Source organism: Mus caroli, unplaced genomic scaffold, assembly GCF_978045245.1.
Source record: "Mus caroli unplaced genomic scaffold, Mus_caroli_1 scaffold_5, whole genome shotgun sequence".
Taxonomy (NCBI): Eukaryota; Metazoa; Chordata; class Mammalia; order Rodentia; family Muridae; genus Mus; species Mus caroli.
Window position 1 is genome coordinate 60,703,291 of NW_028227260.1, and position 19,544 is coordinate 60,722,834.

The following is a 19,544-nucleotide window of genomic DNA, read 5'->3' on the forward strand; positions in this document are numbered from 1 at the left end:
TGAATGTTTTGCCTGCCTGTATGTACACATGCCATGTACATGCCTAGTGCGTTCTAGAGTCTAGAAGAGGATGTAGGATCTCCAGAAGCTGAAGTTGTATATGGTTCTAAGATGCCTTGTGAGTAACGGGAATCAAAGCTGAGTTTCTGAAGGAGAAGAGGGGGTTATGAAATACTGAACTACCTCTCCAATGCCCTAATATCATTTTATGTACTATTTTATTATATATGCATTATTTTCTTTTTTTTTAATTAGGTAATTTCCTCAATTACATTTCCAATGCTATCCAAAAAGTCCCCAATACACTCCCCCCACACAGTCCCCCATCCACCCACCCCCACCCCTTGGCCCTGGCATTCCCCTGTACTGGGGCATATAAAGTTGGCAAGTCCAATGGGTCTCTCTTTCCAGTGATGGCCTACTAGGCCACCTTTGATACAAATGCAGCTAGAGACAAGAGCTCTGGGGTACTGGTTAGTTCATAATAATGATCCACCTATGAGGTTGCAGTTCCCTTTAGCTCCTTGGGTACTTTCTCTAGCTCCTCAATTGGGGGCCCTGTGATCCATCCAATAGCTGACTGTGAGCATCCACTTCTGTGTTTCCTAGGCCCCGGCATTGTCTCATAAGAGACAGCTATATCTGGGTCCTTTCAGGAAAATCTTGCTAGTGTATGCAATGGTGTCAGCGTTTGGAAGCTGATTATGGGATGGATCCCTGGATATGGCAGTCTTTAGATGGTCCATCCTTTCTTAACAGCTCCAAACTTTATCTCTGTAACTCTTTCCATGGGTGTTTTGTTCCCAATTCCAAGAAGGGGCACAGTGTCCACAGTTTGGTCTTCGTTCTTCTTGGGTTTCATGCGTTTAACAAATTGTATCTTATATCTTGGGTATCCTAAGTTTTTGGGCTAATATCCACTTATCAGTGAGTACATATTGTGTGAGTTCTTTTGTGAATATGTTACCTCACTTAGAATGATGCCCTCCAGATCTATCCATTTGCCTAGGAATTTCTTTTTTTTTTAATTTTTAATATTTTTATTACATATTTTCCTCAATTACATTTCCAATGCTATCCCAAAAGTCCCCCATAGCGCCACCCACTTCCCTAACCACCCATTCCCATTCTTTTGGCCCTAGCATTCCCCTATATTGGGGCATATAAAGTTTGCAAGTCCAATGGGCCTCTCTTTCCATTGATGGCCGACTAGGCCATCTTTCGATACATATGCAGCTAGAGACAAGAGCTCCAGGGTTCTGGTTAGTACATCATGTTGTTCCAACAATAGGGTTGCAGATCCCTTTAGCTCCTTGGGTACTTTCTCTAGCTTCTCCATTGGGAGCCCTGTGATAAATCCAATAGCTGTCTGTGAACATCCACTCCTGTGTTTGCTAGGCCCCGGCATCTTCTCACAAGAGACAGCTATATTTGGGTCCTTTCAGCAAAATCTTGCTAGTGTATGCAATGGTGTCAGCGTTTAGAAGCTGATTATGGGATGGATCCTGGATACGGCAGTCTCTAAATGGTCCATCCTTTCATCACAGCTACGAACTTTGTCTCTGTAACTCCTTCCCTGGGTGTTTTGTTCCCAATTCTAAGAAGGGGCACAGTGTCCACACTTTGGTCTTCATTCTTCTTGAGTTTCATGCCTTTAGCAAATTGTATCTTATATCTTGGGTATCCTAAGTTTTGGGCTAATATCCACTTATCAGTGAATACATATTGTGTGAGTTCTTTTGTGATTGTGTTACCTCACTCAAGATGATGCCCTCCAGGTCCATCCATTTGGCTAGGAATTTCATAAATTCATTCTTTTTAATAGCTGAGTAGTACTCCATTGTGTAAATGTACCATAATTTCTGTATCCATTCCTCTGTTGAGGGACATCTGGGTTCTTTCCAGCTTCTGGCTATTATAAATACGGCTGCTATGAACATAGTGGAGCATGTGTCCTTTTTACCGGTTGGGACATCTTCTGGATATATGCCCAGGAGAGGTATTGCTGGATTCTCCGGTAGTACTATGTCCAATTTTCTGAGGAACTGCCAGACTGATTTCCAGAGTGGCTGTACAAGCTTGCAATCCCACCAACAATGGAGGAGTGTTCCTCTTTCTCCACATCCTCACCAGCATCTGATGTCACCTGAATTTTTGATCTTAGCCATTATGACTGGTGTGAGGTGGAATCTCAGGGTTGTTTTGATTTGCATTTCCCTGATGATTAAGGATTTTGAACATTTTTTCAGGTGCTTCTCTGCCATTCGGTATTCCTCAGGTAAGAATTCTTTGTTCAGTTCTGAGCCCCATTTTTTAATGGGGTTATTTGACTTTCTGGAGTCCACCTTCTTGAGTTCTTTTTATATATTGGATATTAGTCCCTTATCTGATTTAGGATAGGTGAAGATCCTTTCCCAATCTGTTGGTGTTTTTTTTGTCTTATTGATGGTGTCTTTAGCTTTGCAGAAGCTTTGCAGTTTCATGAGGTCCCACTTGTCAATTCTCGATCTTACAGCACAAGCCATTACTGTTCTATTCAGGAATTTTTCCCCTGTGCCCATATCTTCAAGGCTTTTCCCCACTTTCTCCTCTATAAGTTTCAGTGTCTCTGGTTTTATGTGAAGTTCCTTGATCCACTTAGACTTGACCTTAGTACAAGGAGATAGGATTGGATCGATTCGCATTCTTCTACATGTTAACAACCAGTTGTGCCAGCACCATTTGTTGAAAATGCTGTCTTTCTTCCACTGGATGTTTTTAGCTCCCTTGTCGAAGATCAAGTGACCGTAGGTGTGTGGGTTCATTTCTGGGTCTTCAATTCTATTCCATTGGTCTATTTGTCTGTCACTATACCAGTACCATGCAGTTTTTATCACAATTGCTCTGTAGTAGAGCTTTAGGTCCGGCATGGTGGTTCCACCAGAGGTTCTTTTATCCTTGAGAAGAGTTTTTGCTATCCTAGGTTTTTTGTTATTCCAGATGAATTTGCAGATTGCACTTTCTAATTCGTTGAAGAATTGATTTGGAATTTTGATGGGGATTGCATTAAATCTGTAGATTGCTTTTGGCAAGATAGCCATTTTTACAATGTTGATCCTGCCAATCCATGAGCATGGGAGATCTTTCCATCTTCTGAGATCTTCTATAATTTCTTTCTTCAGAGACTTGAAGTTTTTATTATACAGATCTTTCACTTCCTTAGTTAGAGTCACGCCAAGATATTTTATTTTATTTGTGACTATTGAGAAGGGTGTTGTTTCCCTAATTTCTTTCTCAGCCTGTTTATTCTTTGTGTAGAGAAAGGCCATTGATTTGTTTGAGTTAATTTTATATCCAGCTACTTCACCGAAGCTGTTTATCAGGCTTAGGAGTTCTCTGGTGGAATTTTTAGGGTCACTTATATATACTATCATATCATCTGCAAAAAGTGATATTTTGACTTCATCTTTTCCAATTTGTATCCCTTTGATCTCCTTTTGTTGTCGAATTGCTCTGGCTAGGACTTCAAGTACAATGTTGAATAGGTATGGAGAAAGTGGACAGGCTTGTCTAGTCTCTGATTTTAGAGGGATTGCTTCAAGCTTCTCACCATTTACTTTGATGTTGGCTACTGGTTTGCTGTAGATTGCTTTTATCATGTTTAGGTATGGGCCTTGAATTCCTGATCTTTCCAAGAGTTTTATCATGAATGGGTGTTGGATCTTTTCAAATGCTTTTTCTGCATCTAACGAGATGACCATGTGGTTTTTGTCTTTGAGTTTGTTGATATACTGGATTACGTTGATGAATTTCCATATATTGAACCATCCCTGCATCCCTGGGATGAAACCTACTTGATCAGGATGGATGATTGTTTTGATGTGTTCTTGGATTCGGTTAGCAAGAACTTTATTGAGGATTTTTGCATCAATATTCATAAGGGATATTGGTCTGAGGTTTTCTATCTTTGTTGGGTCGTTTTGTGGTTTAGATATCAGAGTAATTGTGGCTTCATAGAATGAGTTGGGTAGAGTACCTTCTGTTTCTATTTTGTGGAATAGTTTGTGAAGAACTGGGATTAGATCTTCTTTGAAGGTCTGATAGAACTCTGCACTAAACCCATCTGGTCCTGGGCTTTTTTAGTTGGGAGACTATTAATGACTGCTTCTATTTCTTTGGGGGATATAGGGCTGTTTAGATCATTGACCTGATCTTGATTCAACTTTGGTACCTGGTATCTGTCTAGGAACTTCTCCATTTCATCCAGGTTCTCCAGGTTTGTTGAGTATAGCCTTTGGTAGAAGGATCTGATGGTGTTTTGGATGTCTTCAGGATCTGTTGTTATGTCTCCTTTTTCATTTCTGATTTTGTTGATTAGGATGCTTTCCCTGTGCCCTCTAGTGAGTCTGTCTAAAGGTTTATCTATCTTGTTGATTTTCTCAAAGAACCAGCTCCTTGATTGGTTGATTCTTTGAATAGTTTTTCTTGTTTCCACTTGGTTGATTTTGCCCCTGAGTTTGATTATTTCCTGCTGTCTACTCCTCTTGGGTGAATTTGCTTCCTTTTGTTCTAGAGCTTTTAGGTGTGTTGTCAAGCTGCTAATGTGTGCTTTCTCTAGTTTCTTTTTGGAGGCACTCAGAGCTATGAGTTTTCCTCTTAGAAATGGTTTCAGTGTGTGCCATGAGTTTGGGTATGTTGTGGCTTCATTTTCATTAAACTCCAGAAAGTCCTTAATTTCTTTCTTTATTCCTTCCTTGACCAAGGTATCATTGAGAAGAGTGTTGTTTAGTTTCCACGTGTGTGTTGGCTTTCTATTATTTATTTTGTTATTGAAGATCAGTCTTAGTCCATGGTGATCTGATAGGGTGCATGGGACAATTTCAATATTTTTGTATATATTGAGGCTTGTTTTGTGGCCAATTATGTGGTCAATTTTGGAGAAGGTACCATGAGGTGCTGAGAAGAAGGTATAGTTTCGTTTTAGGATAAAATGTTCTGTAGATATCTGTCAGATCCATTTGTTTCATAACCTCTGTTAGTTTCACTGTGTCCATGTTTAGTTTCTGTTTCCATGATCTGTCCATTGATGAAAGTGGTGTGTTGAAGTCTCCCACTATTATTGTGTGAGGTGCAATGTGTGCTTTGAGCTTTACTAAAGTATCTTTAATGAATGAGGCTGCCCTTGTATTTGGAGCATAGATATTCAGAATTGATAGTTCCTCTTGTAGGATTTTACCTTTGATGAGAATGAAGTGCCCTTCCTTGTCTTTTTTGATGACTTTGGGTTGGAAGTCAATCTTATCAGATATTATAATGGCTACTCCAGCTTGTTTCTTCCTACCATTTGCTTGGAAAATTGTTTTCCAGCCTTTCATTCTGAGGTAGTGTCTATCTTTTTCTCTGAGATGAGTTTCCTGTAAGCAGCAAAATGTTGGGTCCTGTTTCTGTAGCCAGTTTGTTAGTCTATGTCTTTTTATTGGGGAGTTGAGTCCATTGATATTAAGAGATATTAGGGAGAAGTAATTGTTGCTTCCTTTTATTTTTGTTGTTAGAGTTGGTGTTCTGTTTTTGTGGCTGTCTTCTTTTAGGTTTGTTGAGGGATTACCTTCTTGCTTTTTCTATGACGTGGTTTCCGTCCTTGTATTGGTTTTTTTCTGTTATTATCCTTTGAAGTGCTGGATTCGTGGAAAGATAATGTGTGAATTTGGTTTTATCGTGGAATACTTTGGTTTCTCCATCTATGGTAATTGAGAGTTTGGCTGGGTATAGTAGCCTGGGCTGGAAATTGTGTTCTCTTAGTTTCTGTATAACATCTGTCCAGGCCCTTCTGGCTTTCATAGTCTCTGGTGAAAAATCCGGTGTAATTCTGATAGGCTTGCCTTTATATGTTACTTGACCTTTTTCCCTTACTGTTTTTAGTATTCTATCTTTATTTAGTGCATTTGTTGTTCTGATTATTATGTGTCGTAAGGAATTTCTTTTCTGGTCCAGTCTATTTGGAGTTCTGTAAGCTTCTTGTATGTTCATGGGCATCTCTTTCTTTAGGTTTGGGAAGTTTTCTTCTATAATTTTGTTGAATATATTTGCTGGTCCTTTGAGTTGAAAATCTTCATTCTCATCTACTCCTATTTTCCGTAGGTTTGGTCTTCTCATTTTGTCCTGGATTTCCTGGATATTTTGAATTAGGATCTTTTTGGATTTTGTATTTTCTTTGATTGTCATGCCGATGTTCTCTATGGAATCTTCTGCACCTGAGATTCTTTCTTCCATCTCTTGTATTCTGTTGCTGATGCTCGTATCTATGGTTCCAGATTTCTTTCCTAGTGTTTCTATCTCCAGTGTTGCCTCAATTTGGGTTTTCTTCATTGTTTCTACTTCCCTTTTTAGGTCTTGGATGGTTTTATTCAATTCCATCACCTGTTTGGTCTGGTTTTCCTGCAATTCTTTAATGGATTTTTGTGCTTCCTCTTTAATGTCTTCTACCTGTTTAGCAGTGTTCTCCTGCAATTCTTTAAGGGATTTTTGTACTTCCTCTTTAATGTCTTCTACCTGTTTAGCAGTGTTCTCCTGCAATTCTTTAAGGGATTTTTGTGCTTCCTCTTTAATGTCTTCTACCTGTTTACCAGTGTTATTTTGTATTTCTTTAAGTGTGTTATTAAAGTCCTTCTTGATGTCCTCTACCATCATCGTGAGATATGCTTTTAGATCCGGGTCTAGCTTTTCCGGTGTGTTGGGGTGCCCTGGACTGGGCGAAGTTGGAGTGCTGGGTTTTGGTGATGGTGAGTGGTCTTGGTTTCTGTTAGTAAGATTCTTACGTTTTACCTTTTGCCATCTGGTAATCTCTGGGATTAGTTGTTATTGTTGTCACTGTTTAAAGATTGGAGCAGACTCTGTGTTCCACTCACCAGAAGTCTCAAAATCCTGTGGCGGGTGTCGTGGGTAGCTGGCGGGTGTCAGCAGACCCTGCGCTCTAGCTACCCAGGTGCTGTTCAGACCGGAAGAGGCTTGTGGCCCTACTCAGGCCGGATTTCTGCCTCCCCAACCAAAGCAGTCTCCCATTATTCTCTTTTTTATTAGATATTTTCTTTATTTACATTTCAAATGCTATCCAGAAAGTTTCCTATACCCTCCCCCCTCCCTGCTCTCCTACCCACCCACCCCGACTTGGTCCTGGCATTCCCCTGTACTGGAGTATATAAAGTTTGCAAGAACAAGAGGCCTTTCAGATCTATGTATCTTCAAAATTCATGTTTCTTTAAATGAAGTATGTCATACATAGTTTATTTACCAAATTTGTGTGTGTGTGTGTGTGTAAAATCTCCACATATTTAGCAATTAATATATTCATATAATGCAGTTTGATCAAATCACTTTACTTCTCCCTCCAATTTTTTTCCCTAAGATTCTTCTTAAACGTGTTTCACTACAAATTAATGATATAGATACATTGGCCATGATTCCAACATTACATAATTTCATGTGTACTCAAGCACCACACAATACTTAATAACTACGTTTATGTTTTATCTGTTAAAACAAATTAGAAAAAAATTGACCTTTTCAGAGATGTTTTCCTGGACAGCTACTTGTCCATAAAACTGATTCACTTTTCTGTTTTTTTTTTTTTTTTTTCTTTACTTAGTGGCCTCTGTTCTACTCTCAAGTCACATGTCAACTTTTTTGTCACCTCTACCTTCTACAACTGCATCTTGCAAAACCACAAGCAAAATAAAACCTTCTTTCCTTGAGTTCCTCATTTTCTCTGCCACTGGTCATCAGTCTAGTTTCATTGCCACCCACTTATTGACAGTCTTACCATGTGAAATTACAGTAAGTATCTGTGGACTTGTTTTCATTTCATCTATTGTAGTGTAACCCACCTGGAAAAAAAAAGATAATTCATATGTCCTCTTTTATCTCTGAGGCCTCAAACACTTCGCCATTTTTTGTTTACATGTTTTTATATTTTCTTAGCTACATAATAAAGAAACCATATCTGCTATTTAATCTTTTCAATATTGTTTCTACAGCATTTTACTACAATTGTTTCACTGTACAATCATGTTATGTAAATATACTATGTATGTGTAAATTTATTCCATTATCATTTTATACATGGATATATATTGTTGATCTCTTTGAGTTTCTCAACTAGTCTCCTACTTTCATACTGTTGGATCTTTTTGTTTGTTTTTCCAAATAGTTCAGTCAGGGTTGTTTACAGGAATATGGTGTGTGAGGGGGAGTTATTTACAGGAACCTAAACAACTTATCAATGGATACACTGCTAATGAAAACTATTCTTTCTCTCCCAATTGCCATGAATTGTTAATAATTCCCCAGTTACTGGTGGAAACTTCATAAACTGGCCCTTCCTCCATTATAGAATGTCAATGGTCCTAATTGTATGCAGGTCTTGCCCAGATAATCAAAGCTGCTATATGTCCATGAGTTGACATTCCTGGAAGACAGAATTCCACAACCCTTTACCCTATGTTATATTCTTTACTTCTTTTACTGATCCTTGAAGAGGGTAACAATAGATTTAGGGCTAAGTATTTAAAAGTCATTTACTCTAAACCCTCTGGCCAGGTTTGAGTCTCTGCAGTAACCACTGCCCACTGGATAAAAGAAGTTTCTCTGACCAAAGCTGACAGTGCTAAACATAAATATTTTAAGATGATTTGCTGCATATAACATGTTCCTGAGTTTATATTGAGAAAATCTATTGATATAAAGTATAGCCTTGTCATAATTTGACCATGTACTTTTATTTTATTTTTCAGTTTATAATATAATTACAACATTTCTCCTTTTCCTTTCCTCCCTCCTTACTCTTCCAAGTACCCCTCACTGCTCTCCTTCAAACCTACAGTCTGTTTTTCATTAATTGTTATACATGCATGCCTAATGATTAATTGATCCTCTCTTCCCTGGGAAGGACCAACCTCCTGCTCCAAGCTTTATTTAGTAGCCTGTAGTTTTTGTGTAGGGTTGAGGTTTTTGGGCTCTTCTCCATCTAGTTTCATTGGTGTCATCTTTGTTCAGCTTATATTTGGGCAGTCATGTCATTTTTATTAAAGATCTTATTTTTGTTTTCATAGTTTTGTAGCATATTTTCACTTATTTTAAGTGTTTACTTCATGCTTTCTCTTCCAATCTGAAGTATATGACTTTTATTAGCTTCACTGGCATTCTCAATTTTCTCACCCAGTATCATGCCATTAAATGCCAGCTGCATGCAAATAATTATGTAATGTATATTTCTAGCTCCAAAACTTGTATCCTTGTACTCACTTACTGTTCCTCTGCAAAATGTATTTTTGATAAATTTTCTTCTTACTACCTTTACTATTACCATCTGCAACCAGTCATTATCATCATTTCCTCCTGGGATAGCCTTCACCTTCTAACCAGCTTCCAGGACACCATCCTGTTTTAAAAATAAACCTTATTTTTATTGCTATATACTTTCATAAAATGAACATTTTCATATTGTAATGGTATTATACTTTCCAATCTTAGTCACAGTGCCTTCTTTATACAGCAAACAACCATTTAGTTGTTCTAGATACAAAATTTCAACTAAATAAGCCATTCTTCCCATGGAAGGCCACTGTTTGCTGAGACCAGCAGAATCCCTGATAAGGGAAGGAACAGAGTGCACATAAATAAGAAACTTTCCCAGGGTCAGGTTTCTTGGTGCCTTGTGCTCTCTCAGCCTGAAGTTGTATCTGCTACTTTAATACTAGGTAGTGCTCTGAACTCAGGATTGGAATAATTTTGTTACAGTCTTAGAATCATGCAAAATAGAAACTTGAAATAATTATAAAGGACTTTAAAATGAAAAGGGTTTGAAGTAGAATTTAAAAATGCTTGGAGTGTGGTGTTTGACAACTTTGATAAAATGTAACTGTCTATAGTCCTCTAGTGTCAATAACCACTAACAAAGTAGTAGAGTTCATCAAGATGAATGTATACACGTTATCCTGGCAAAATGTTGGGGCCATTTCAGTTTAGGGACATATATTAATTTTTATTTTTCTCAAAAATTACATATCAAGCTAACCAAAGCAGCTGGTAATGACTCTGGTACTATGGAGCTCATAAATAAGAAAAGAAGCAAAAATGAGTCAAAGATAGGATCCATGAGGTAATCTCAGGTGACTGCTCTCTTCCATATAGTATGGAGTGGCACATCTCACAGATGAATGTTGCCTTCCTTGTAAACATGCAGTTGCTTCAAAAATGCTTAATGGACAATAAAACAATCTGTACTCTCTTAAATCAGTCTGTGTATGGTGGAACTGCAGGAGAGACATGTCACATACTACCATGGGCTGCTCTGTGAAGGGAGACATGCATAAAAACCAAGCTGAGGTCTAGATAGAACTTGCTCACTTAAAGAAGTAACTAGACTTGGAAAGGGATTTGTGATTTGAATTCTTTGTGCTAGTCACTGAACTTGGAGGAAAATTATATAAATGAGGGGCCAAGTAGGAGCTCTATTCCTATGAGTTCATATACCGTAGACTTCACAAAAGGAAAGTACAGTCCTCTTGTAGTGAGAGGTCCCATATGACACCTAAAGGCTTAAACTCCATTGGAAAAACAAAGAAAGTTAGGAGAATAATGAAACCAAGATCAATGACAACACTCCCAAACCTGATGTATAGTGCAGAGAAAAAAGATATCCCATGATTGTTCATGATGATGGTGGTATTAACATTGATCTTATTTGGGAAAGTATAAATTGTAGGGATATTCTGCCTCTGAAACGGGCATACGGGTGGTGTTCTATGTAAAACTCTCACTGACAATTGCAAAAGCAGCAAGTGTAGGACAAGTATACAGAGCGTGGACAAGCTGTCTTTGGACAAAAGGTTGAGTTTCCTGTGCAGTCCATACCTCTGAAGTCTCACTTAGCCCCATGATCTTACTGGAAAAAAGTAAACATTTACTATCTGGCATTTTAGATGATCACATGCCCATTTTATCCTAAACTTCACTTTCAGGGTTAACATATAACAATTTGGGGCTCTTTGTGTATTTTCACTCCCATTTATCTTGTTTGCTCTTCAAGGACATTGAGAAGATTTGTTATCTTGGCCAGCTCTCTCTGGAATATAGCATCCTGTACCATTTAGAGTCATGTGAAACCAAGGGGAAAACTATGTGACAGAACATCTTGAAATACAAGAGGCAATAAAGTCTGCCTAAGATCTAGAACAGATAAAAAAAATCTTGTACTTTAGCAGTGTGTGGACAGGTGATCTCAGTTTCATTCTGTCACAACTATAGTTTGATTCAACCCACTGTTCTCAACAGTAGGTCCAGGTGAAGGAGTAAGAAAGAAATAAGGAGGGAAGCAAGGAAAGGATGTAGAATAGAGGGAGGAAGAAGAGTGATGAAGGCAGAGAGCTGAGGGAAGAGGAGAAGGAGAAGTACGTCAGAGTGGGAGGACTAGAGGGATGTGGCCCTAATGGCAGAGGGAAGAAGGCTGAATTAGAGAACAAGTAGAGGGAGAAGGGTAGAGAACCCAGAAGAGAGCAAACAAAAGACAGCTAGAACAAGGACAAGATGGCAGATGGTGGAGGGAAGAGTGCAGAAAGAAGAGGTAAGTGGGGAGAGTGGAAGTCATGGAGGTCAGAGAAAAGAAAAGAGAAGGTGGAGGAAAGAATAGAGCAGATAGAGGAGGGAAAAATAGAGGGCAGAAGGAAGACAGTAGAACAAGAGCAGAAGGAAGAGAGAAGGGCAAGATCAGAGAGGAGAGCAATGCTAGTAGATCAGAAGAGAGAAGAGGGCTGCAATGAGAGAAGAAAGAGGAGAGGGCAGAGGGATGAGGGGGACAAAGAAAATAGGGGAGACGTAAGAGGGAGGACATCAGGAGAGAAGAAGGAAAGGAGGGCTGAGGGAATAGGGGAGTGGAGCAGGAGAGAGGACAAGAGGGGCAGCCTAGTCAAGAGAATGGAGTCAGGAGAATGAGGAGAGTACAAAGGAGGACTGAGGGTAGGGACAGGAGGGGCAGAGGAAGTCAGGAAGAAGGAAGAAGCTAAAGAAGGAATATCAGAGGGAGGAGGAAAGAGGGGTACAGAGAGAATAGGGAAGAGAGAGAAGCATAATTGAAAAAGTAGGAGTAAGAGGCAATCTAGGGACTGAGTAGAGAGGTCAGCAGAGTGTAAGAGCTGAGGGAGGAGGGCAGGAGGAGGAGGAAATCTTAGGAAGTGCAGAGAGAGGGCATTATAGGGTAGAAAGAAGACAGGTAAAGGAAAACATCAGAGGTAGAATAGAGTAGAGCAAAGAGAAGAAAGAAGAAAGAGCGGAGATGAGAAGCAAGCATAGAGAAAAAGGCACAGGTGACTTGTGGAAATAGGGAAGAAAGAACTGGCTAGAAGGGAAGTGAAATTGCAGGGGGGAAAGGAAAGAATGTAGAACAAGAGAGCAGAGGGAGGAGTGAACTGGAAGACTGCAAGCAGGCAGAGGAAGGCAAAGGGGGAAAATCAGAAGGAGCAAGTAAAGGGGCTGGTAGAAGGAAAAAATATTGGAGGAAGAGGTGAGTAGAAGGAGGAAGTCAGAAGAGGCCAGAGGGATAGGAAATGGGGTGAAGAAAGGTGGACACAAAGAAAGAAGTGAAGTGCACTAAGGGCAGAGGGAAAAAAACAGAGCCCAGATGGAAGAGGAATTCCCAGGGAAGAGAGGATGGATGAAGGTAGAGAGAGGAATGTAGGGAGTAGAATGTGATGTCATAAATAGGGTGGGCAGAGGCAGTAGGGCATAGGCAGCAGGAGAACCCCTGGAGGTAGAAAGAGCAGAGGACAGAAAGGAAGAAAGCTAATGGGGGAACGGATCACAGGTAGGAGGGGAAAAGGGCAGTGGCAGAGGAGGAGGAGAAGATGGAGAATGGAAAAGATAAGAGTGAAGAACAAAGGAGAGCACAGGGTATAAAAGACATGAACAGGGCTGAGGGAGGAGGTGGAAGAAAGTTAGAACTGCAGTAAAGGCTCTTGAGGTTATAGGGCAGAAAAAGGAAGAGGTGCTAGGGATTATGGAAATGGAGGAAAGCAGAGTGGAGTCAGAAAGGTTAGGAGAAGAATAGAGGGAGTTGAGGACAGAGGACTGGACTAGTGGCAGAGGTCAGAGGAAAGCAGAAAAGAAGAGGGAGGAATAGGCAGTGTTAAGAGGTCAGAACGACAAGAGAAGTAGTTGGAGGAAGTCAGGGAAGAGTTGAGAGAGGGGAGTAGAAGGCAGGCAGCTTGAAGAGACCATATTGAGAATGAGACCAGAGGGAGGATGTAGGAGAGAAGAGGATACATGCCCAAGGGAACATAGCAATGATATAATAATACATTGCTGTCTAATTGCCTGTTCAAAGAATGAAATCTGATGTAACAGTTTGCTTGTCCTGTAACTGCTGACTATCTGAAGGCAAGAAGCTGGTATAATCTTGAAAGGCTTTGGGATTTGTCAGATGTTGGCAAAGCTTAAGATTTTGGTTAACAGCCTGAATGAGACTAATAATAGTGGTGGATGCTTAAAACAGGGACAAGGAAGTAGCTTTCAGCAGGTTCCTAATGCAAATCCAACATGTCATTTGATGAAGAAATTTTGAAAAAATATTGAATCAGGGATAATTACTGAAATTAATGATGAGTTCATATATATAGCTTTGTCATCGTTAAGCAAAATAGTGAGACAAGTAAATGATCTAGGTAGGTTTACTCAATATGTGCTTGGAAAACTTGATAAAGAGATCCATGACCTCTCTTTTAAACTTAAGATTTTATGAGAAAATATAATTCAGTTAACTAAAGTTGTTCACAAAATTCCAAATGACATGTTATCTATGCAAATTTGGAAATCAAGAAAGACTTTTTCAAAGATAACTACTGAAACACAGCAAGTATACTCAAAATGCACATCATTACCCATTAAAATCTTTGAAAAAAAAACATGTTAATTTACCAATACCACTTCTTACAGTGTCCGGATATCTCAAAAATGACTTGGAAGATTCAAATTGTTACTGTGATTCCTTCCACTCATGCTTATATTATTCAAAACATTTTAACAATAACATATCTATGAATAAAGGACAAACAAGTGAGAAGAAACACATACAGATCCAAAATATCAACCATGCTGGTGATTCCAAAAATGTGCTACATTGTCAACTCTTGAAAGAACATATCCCTGTGGATCACATTCCAGCCTCTGGTAGTGAGGAATATCATTCATACTTAGATCAATATGATGGTGGCTCATCCTCCTACATTTTACAATCAAATAGAAACAAGTATCAAGGAAGATCTGCAGCAAACATCTTACCTGATGTGCAGGACAATTTCTACCACTATATTGGGCATGTGAGCAATTCACAGCCTCGTGTCCTTTATGGGATTGGTAAGGGAGGTGTGGTGCTTAGGCAAGGATCAGCTCTGACTCATTACAAACCCAATGTATTTGTCAACCCACTCTCACCAGAAGCACCACCATTACCATCTGATTGGCTCATCCAACTTATCAGTTCTAAAAGACCATCTGCTCATGGAATTGTAAGCTCAAGAAGATTAAGAGGAACATCTTCCTTACTTGTTTTGGAAAGAACTACAACATTACCACCTGCTTCCTCAAAGAGTAATCCTAACATAGATCTAACAATGCCACCTGAAGTTGAGTTTACTGCAACATCAGAATCACTTGAATATTGTGAACTACAAAAACAACATGCTCTAAATCTACAGGGTCTGGATCAGGAGATCCCTCTACTTGAACATCCTTCAGTAATTCCACTAAGAAATCAGTCATGGAATTCAATTGTGGATCTTATTGACTCTTCTTTAGTTTTGAACACACAATCCAGAAAGTCTTCTTTTCCAAAGTCACCAAGATCTCCATCAAAATCAAACTCTGGACATGGATCACTATCACAAAATCCAGTTGCAAATACATCAAGGATTTCTACTACCCAATCACCAAGATCTTACAGGGTACCTTATTATTCTTCAGTACCTCCCTCACAGAGTCCCAAACCGCAAATAACTTTAAATCCATTACCAGAGCATTCAGTGAGTCACTTAATAAAACTTATTGAGGCACAGTCAAAGTTACCCATGACACTTTCAAAAAGACTGTTACATCCACCACAAGCAAAACGATCAAGTTTCACCTCGAGTGAAGTTTCCACTTTACAGTCATCGTTGTCTTCTATGAAATCATCTGTTTCAGGCCAGAGAGCTCTAACAATAAGGCAGTATACAATAGAGTCAGCATATGCCAGTATCATGCAAAACCCTTCAAGCCTGCCAATAATGACCAAACCAAGGAATGAATTGATGGAAGAAATCAGAAAAGGCATTAAACTTCGCAAAACTCGACCAAGAGCTGAAAATGAGGAAACTGAAAATGGAGCAGAAATGATCCGGGTTCGTCGTAAAGCGATGGGGTATCATTCAGAAAAATCAGATAGCGAAACTGAATGGATTGAATAAACAAAGAAACCATGAAGAGTAAAAATTAATTTGTTGTCTTTTTACATTTGAGCCATTTTTCATGTTTTAATATTTCCTCTAGAATTACCTACCCCAAAGTACACACACACACACACACACACACTGTTATTGTTAAAATAAAACATTGTAGAGCAAATTCTATCAACACACAATAAAACATGATCAAGAATCTAGAAAATATTTCTGTATGTTGTCTGATGTCAAAATATTTACTTGCAACATGAAAGCAATTACTGTGAAACAAACGGTTCTGTGATACATAGAAGTTTAATATAAAGTATGATTTTTATTTATTTGGAATGGTGTTGGGGCACAAGCCACATGTGATTAGATAGCAGATGACAATATGTTCAAATTGGTTCTTTCCTTCCACAACATGATTCCCAGGGAAGAAATTACTTTTTTCACAGCAGACTCCTTGATCAGTGAGCCAACTTTTCATCCCAAAGTAATGTGATAATATAGCCAACATTTTGAAGGGAATATAAAAGACATATAGATAGTTCCCTTCTAAAGGAAAACAGGGTAAAAAAGTTATAGGCCATAATCATAAAGTAATAACATCTGAAGTTATACAACTATACCATTGAAAATATATGCAAGCCCAACAAACCAAAGTATAACAAAATTTTATTGTAAGAGCTGAGATATTTAGTAATTATGACACCAATGAGCAGTATTGGAAGTTAAGATACAGGTTTTGTGCTATGTTTAGGACAGTACCTCCTTCATGTATATTTGTATATTTTTAATGACTAAGTCAAATCAAACTACTTGGAGAATTTCATCTACATAGCAGCTTTCTGTGGTTATGCATAGCTGCTATGTGTTCATGACTGCATTGGTATCTTAGTTACTATTCTATTGCTATGAAGAGACACTATGGCCAGGGCAATTTATAGAAGCAGCAGTTAATTGGGAACATGCTTTTAGTTTCAGAGTGTGAGTCCATAATCATCATGGTAGAGAGCCTGACATCAATCAGATAGGCATGGTGTTAGAGCAGCAGCTGAAAGCTTACATCTTTTTTTTTTTTTTTTTTTTTTTTTTGTCATTTCTCTGGAATAAAGTCCCAACTATGTGCTGACCATTCTTCTATATTCCCACATATTTGTATGACAGAAATAATAAGAAATAAATTGTTACAAGCTGAAAAATGTAAATCTTAATAAAAGCTACATTTTCCAAAATATAAACTTTTAGCCAAGTTAAAAAAACATCACTAAATAAATGATTCTACAACTTTAAAAAAAAAAAAAAAAAAAAAAAAAAAGAAAGCTTACATCTGATCCACAGGGCCTGGCAGAAATAGACTGGGTCTGGCTCAGGGTTTTCAAACTTCAAATACCATCCTTAGTGACATACCTCCTTCATCAAGCCTGGATCTCCTAGTCCTTGAAAAAGTCCAACTGGAAACCAAACATTCAAATGTATGAGCCTATATATGCAATTCTCATTCCACCCCCACAAATGACTATATCCTATTCACGTGACAATGTTTCACAACAGCCCACCCCTTTTTCCAGTTCTTAGATACATGAAAAAAAAATAAACAATAACATATAGGAAATGCCGTTCATGATGGAGCCTGGATATGTTGAATTAGAATGGCATTCAATTCTATGTGATGATTCTGTGGAATCATTTTTACATAGGTAGTTGCTTTACAGGGGTCTTTCTGAAGTATTCCTGGTTTGCACAGTCTTCTTTCAAATGAATTGTCATTTTTACAAAGTGGAGCCTTTAAAAAAAATTTTGGAGGAGTGTTCCTCTTTCTCCACATCCTCGCCAGCATCTGCTGTCACCTGAATTTTTGATCTTAGCCATTCTGACTGGTGTGAGGTGGAATCTCAGGGTTGTTTTGATTTGCATTTCCCTGATGATTAAGGATGTTGAACATGTTTTCAGGTGCTTCTCTGCCATTCGGTATTCCTCAGGTGAGAATTCTTTGTTCAGTTCTGAGCCCCATTTTTAAAAAAATGGGTTCTTGAGTTCTTTATATATATTGGATATTAGTCCCTTATCTGATTTAGGATAGGTGAAGATCCTTTCCCAATCTGTTGGTGGTTTTTTTGTCTTATTGATGGTATCTTTAGCCTTGCAGAAGCTTTGCAGTTTCATGAGGTCCCACTTGTCAATTCTCGATCTTACAGCACAAGCCATTACTGTTCTATTCAAGAATTTTTCCCCTGTGCCCATATCTTCAAGGCTTTTCCCCACTTTCTCCTCTATAAGTTTCAGTGTCTCTGATTTTATGTGAAGTTCCTTGATCCACTTAGACTTGACCTTAGTACAAGGAGATAGGAATGGATCGATTCGCATTCTTCTACATGTTAACAACCAGTTGTGCCAGCACCATTTGTTGAAAATGCTGTCTTTCTTCCACTGAATGTTTTTAGCTCCCTTGTCGAAGATCAAGTGACCGTAGGTGTGTGGGTTCATTTCTGGGTCTTCAATTCTATTCCATTGGTCTATTTGTCTGTCACTATACCAGTACCATGCAGTTTTTATCACAATTGCTCTGTAGTAGAGCTTTAGGTCCGGCATGGTGATTCCACCAGAGGTTCTTTTATCCTTGAGAAGAGTTTTTGCTATCCTAGGTTTTTTGTTATTCCAGATGAATTTGCAGATTGTTGGTGGGATTGCAAGCTTGTACAACCACTCTGGAAATCAGTCTGGCGGTTCCTCAGAAAATTGGACATAGTACTACCGGAGGATCCAGCAATACCTCTCCTGGGCATATATCCAGAAGATGTCCCAACCAGTAAAAAGGACACATGCTCCACTATGTTCATAGCAGCCGTATTTATAATAGCCAGAAGCTGGAAAGAACCCAGATGTCCCTCAACAGAGGAATGGATACAGAAATTATGGTACATTTACACAATGGAGTACTACTCAGCTATTAAAAAGAATGAATTTATGAAATTCCTAGCCAAATGGATGGACCTGGAGGGCATCATCTTGAGTGAGGTAACACAATCACAAAAGAACTCACACAATATGTATTCACTGATAAGTGGATATTAGCCCAAAACTTAGGATACCCAAGATATAAGATACAATTTACTAAACGCATGAAACTCAAGAAGAATGAAGACCAAAGTGTGGACACTGTGCCCCTTCTTAGAATTGGGAACAAAACACCCAGGGAAGGAGTTACAGAGACAAAGTTCGTAGCTGTGATGTAAGGATGGACCATTTAGAGACTGCCGTATCCAGGGATCCATCCCATAAGCAGCTTCTAAACGCTGACACCATTGCATACACTAGCAAGATTTTGCTGAAAGGACCCAAATATAGCTGTCTCTTGTGAGATGATGCCGGGGCCTAGCAAGCACAGGAGTGGATGTTCACAGTCAGCTATTGGATGGATCACAGGGCTCCCAATGGAGAAGCTAGAGAAAGTACCCAAGGAGCTAAAGGGATCTGCAACCCTATTGTCGGAACAACATGATGTACTAACCAGAACCACGGAGCTCTTGTCTCTAGCTGCATATGTATCGAAAGATGGCATAGTCGGCCATCACTGGAAAGAGAGGCCCATTGGACTTGCAAGCTTTATATGCCCGAATATAGGGGAATGCCAGGGCCAAAAGAATGGGAATGGGTGGGTAGGGAAGTGGGTGGCGCTATGGGGGACTTTTGGGATAGCATTGGAAATGTAACTGAGGAAAATATGTAATAAAAATATTAAAAATTAAAAAAAATTGTAGTATTTCTCTCCTTTCCTTCCTCAAGGCCCTCCTTTTGTCATTTTCAAATCCACAGCCTCTTTTTAAAATGTTATTGTGTGGTATATATGTATATATATATATATTCCTAAACACAACCTGCTCACCTGTATGTTTTCTGGGATGACCATAAGTGTAGGTGTGTCTGTTACAGCCCTTTCTTGCATACACTTTGGCTACAATCTTAAACTTTCTCAGGCACCTGCCCTTAATAAATTTTACGTTTTTATACGTTTCTACCCAACCCATTGTTGTTTTTATTTCTCTAGTCCTACATAAACAGAGATAAGCCATAATAACTATACCACATTCTAAATACTAT

At 38.9% G+C, this 19,544-nt stretch overlaps 1 protein-coding gene across 1 annotated transcript; it reads left to right on the forward strand.

The window, feature by feature from the left end:
• The first annotated feature begins 12,872 nt into the window (after positions 1 to 12,872).
• On the forward strand, positions 12,873 to 15,467 carry LOC110287286 (uncharacterized). The gene is made up of 2 exons (XM_021153942.2): positions 12,873 to 12,918; positions 13,960 to 15,467. Exons 1-2 carry the CDS (start codon positions 12,873 to 12,875, stop codon positions 15,465 to 15,467), a joined length of 1,554 nt encoding a protein of 517 aa, XP_021009601.1.
• Positions 15,468 to 19,544: the final 4,077 nt, after the last annotated feature.

Excerpts from the sequence above, each read along its gene's own strand:
- LOC110287286 (XM_021153942.2), top strand. The coding sequence starts at position 12,873 with ATGGAGAATGGAAAAGATAAGAGTGAAGAACAAAGGAGAGCACAGG. Across the intron at positions 12,919-13,959 it reads AGAACAAAGGAGAGCACAGG|TGTCCGGATATCTCAAAAAT; the intron begins GTATAAAAGACA and ends CACTTCTTACAG.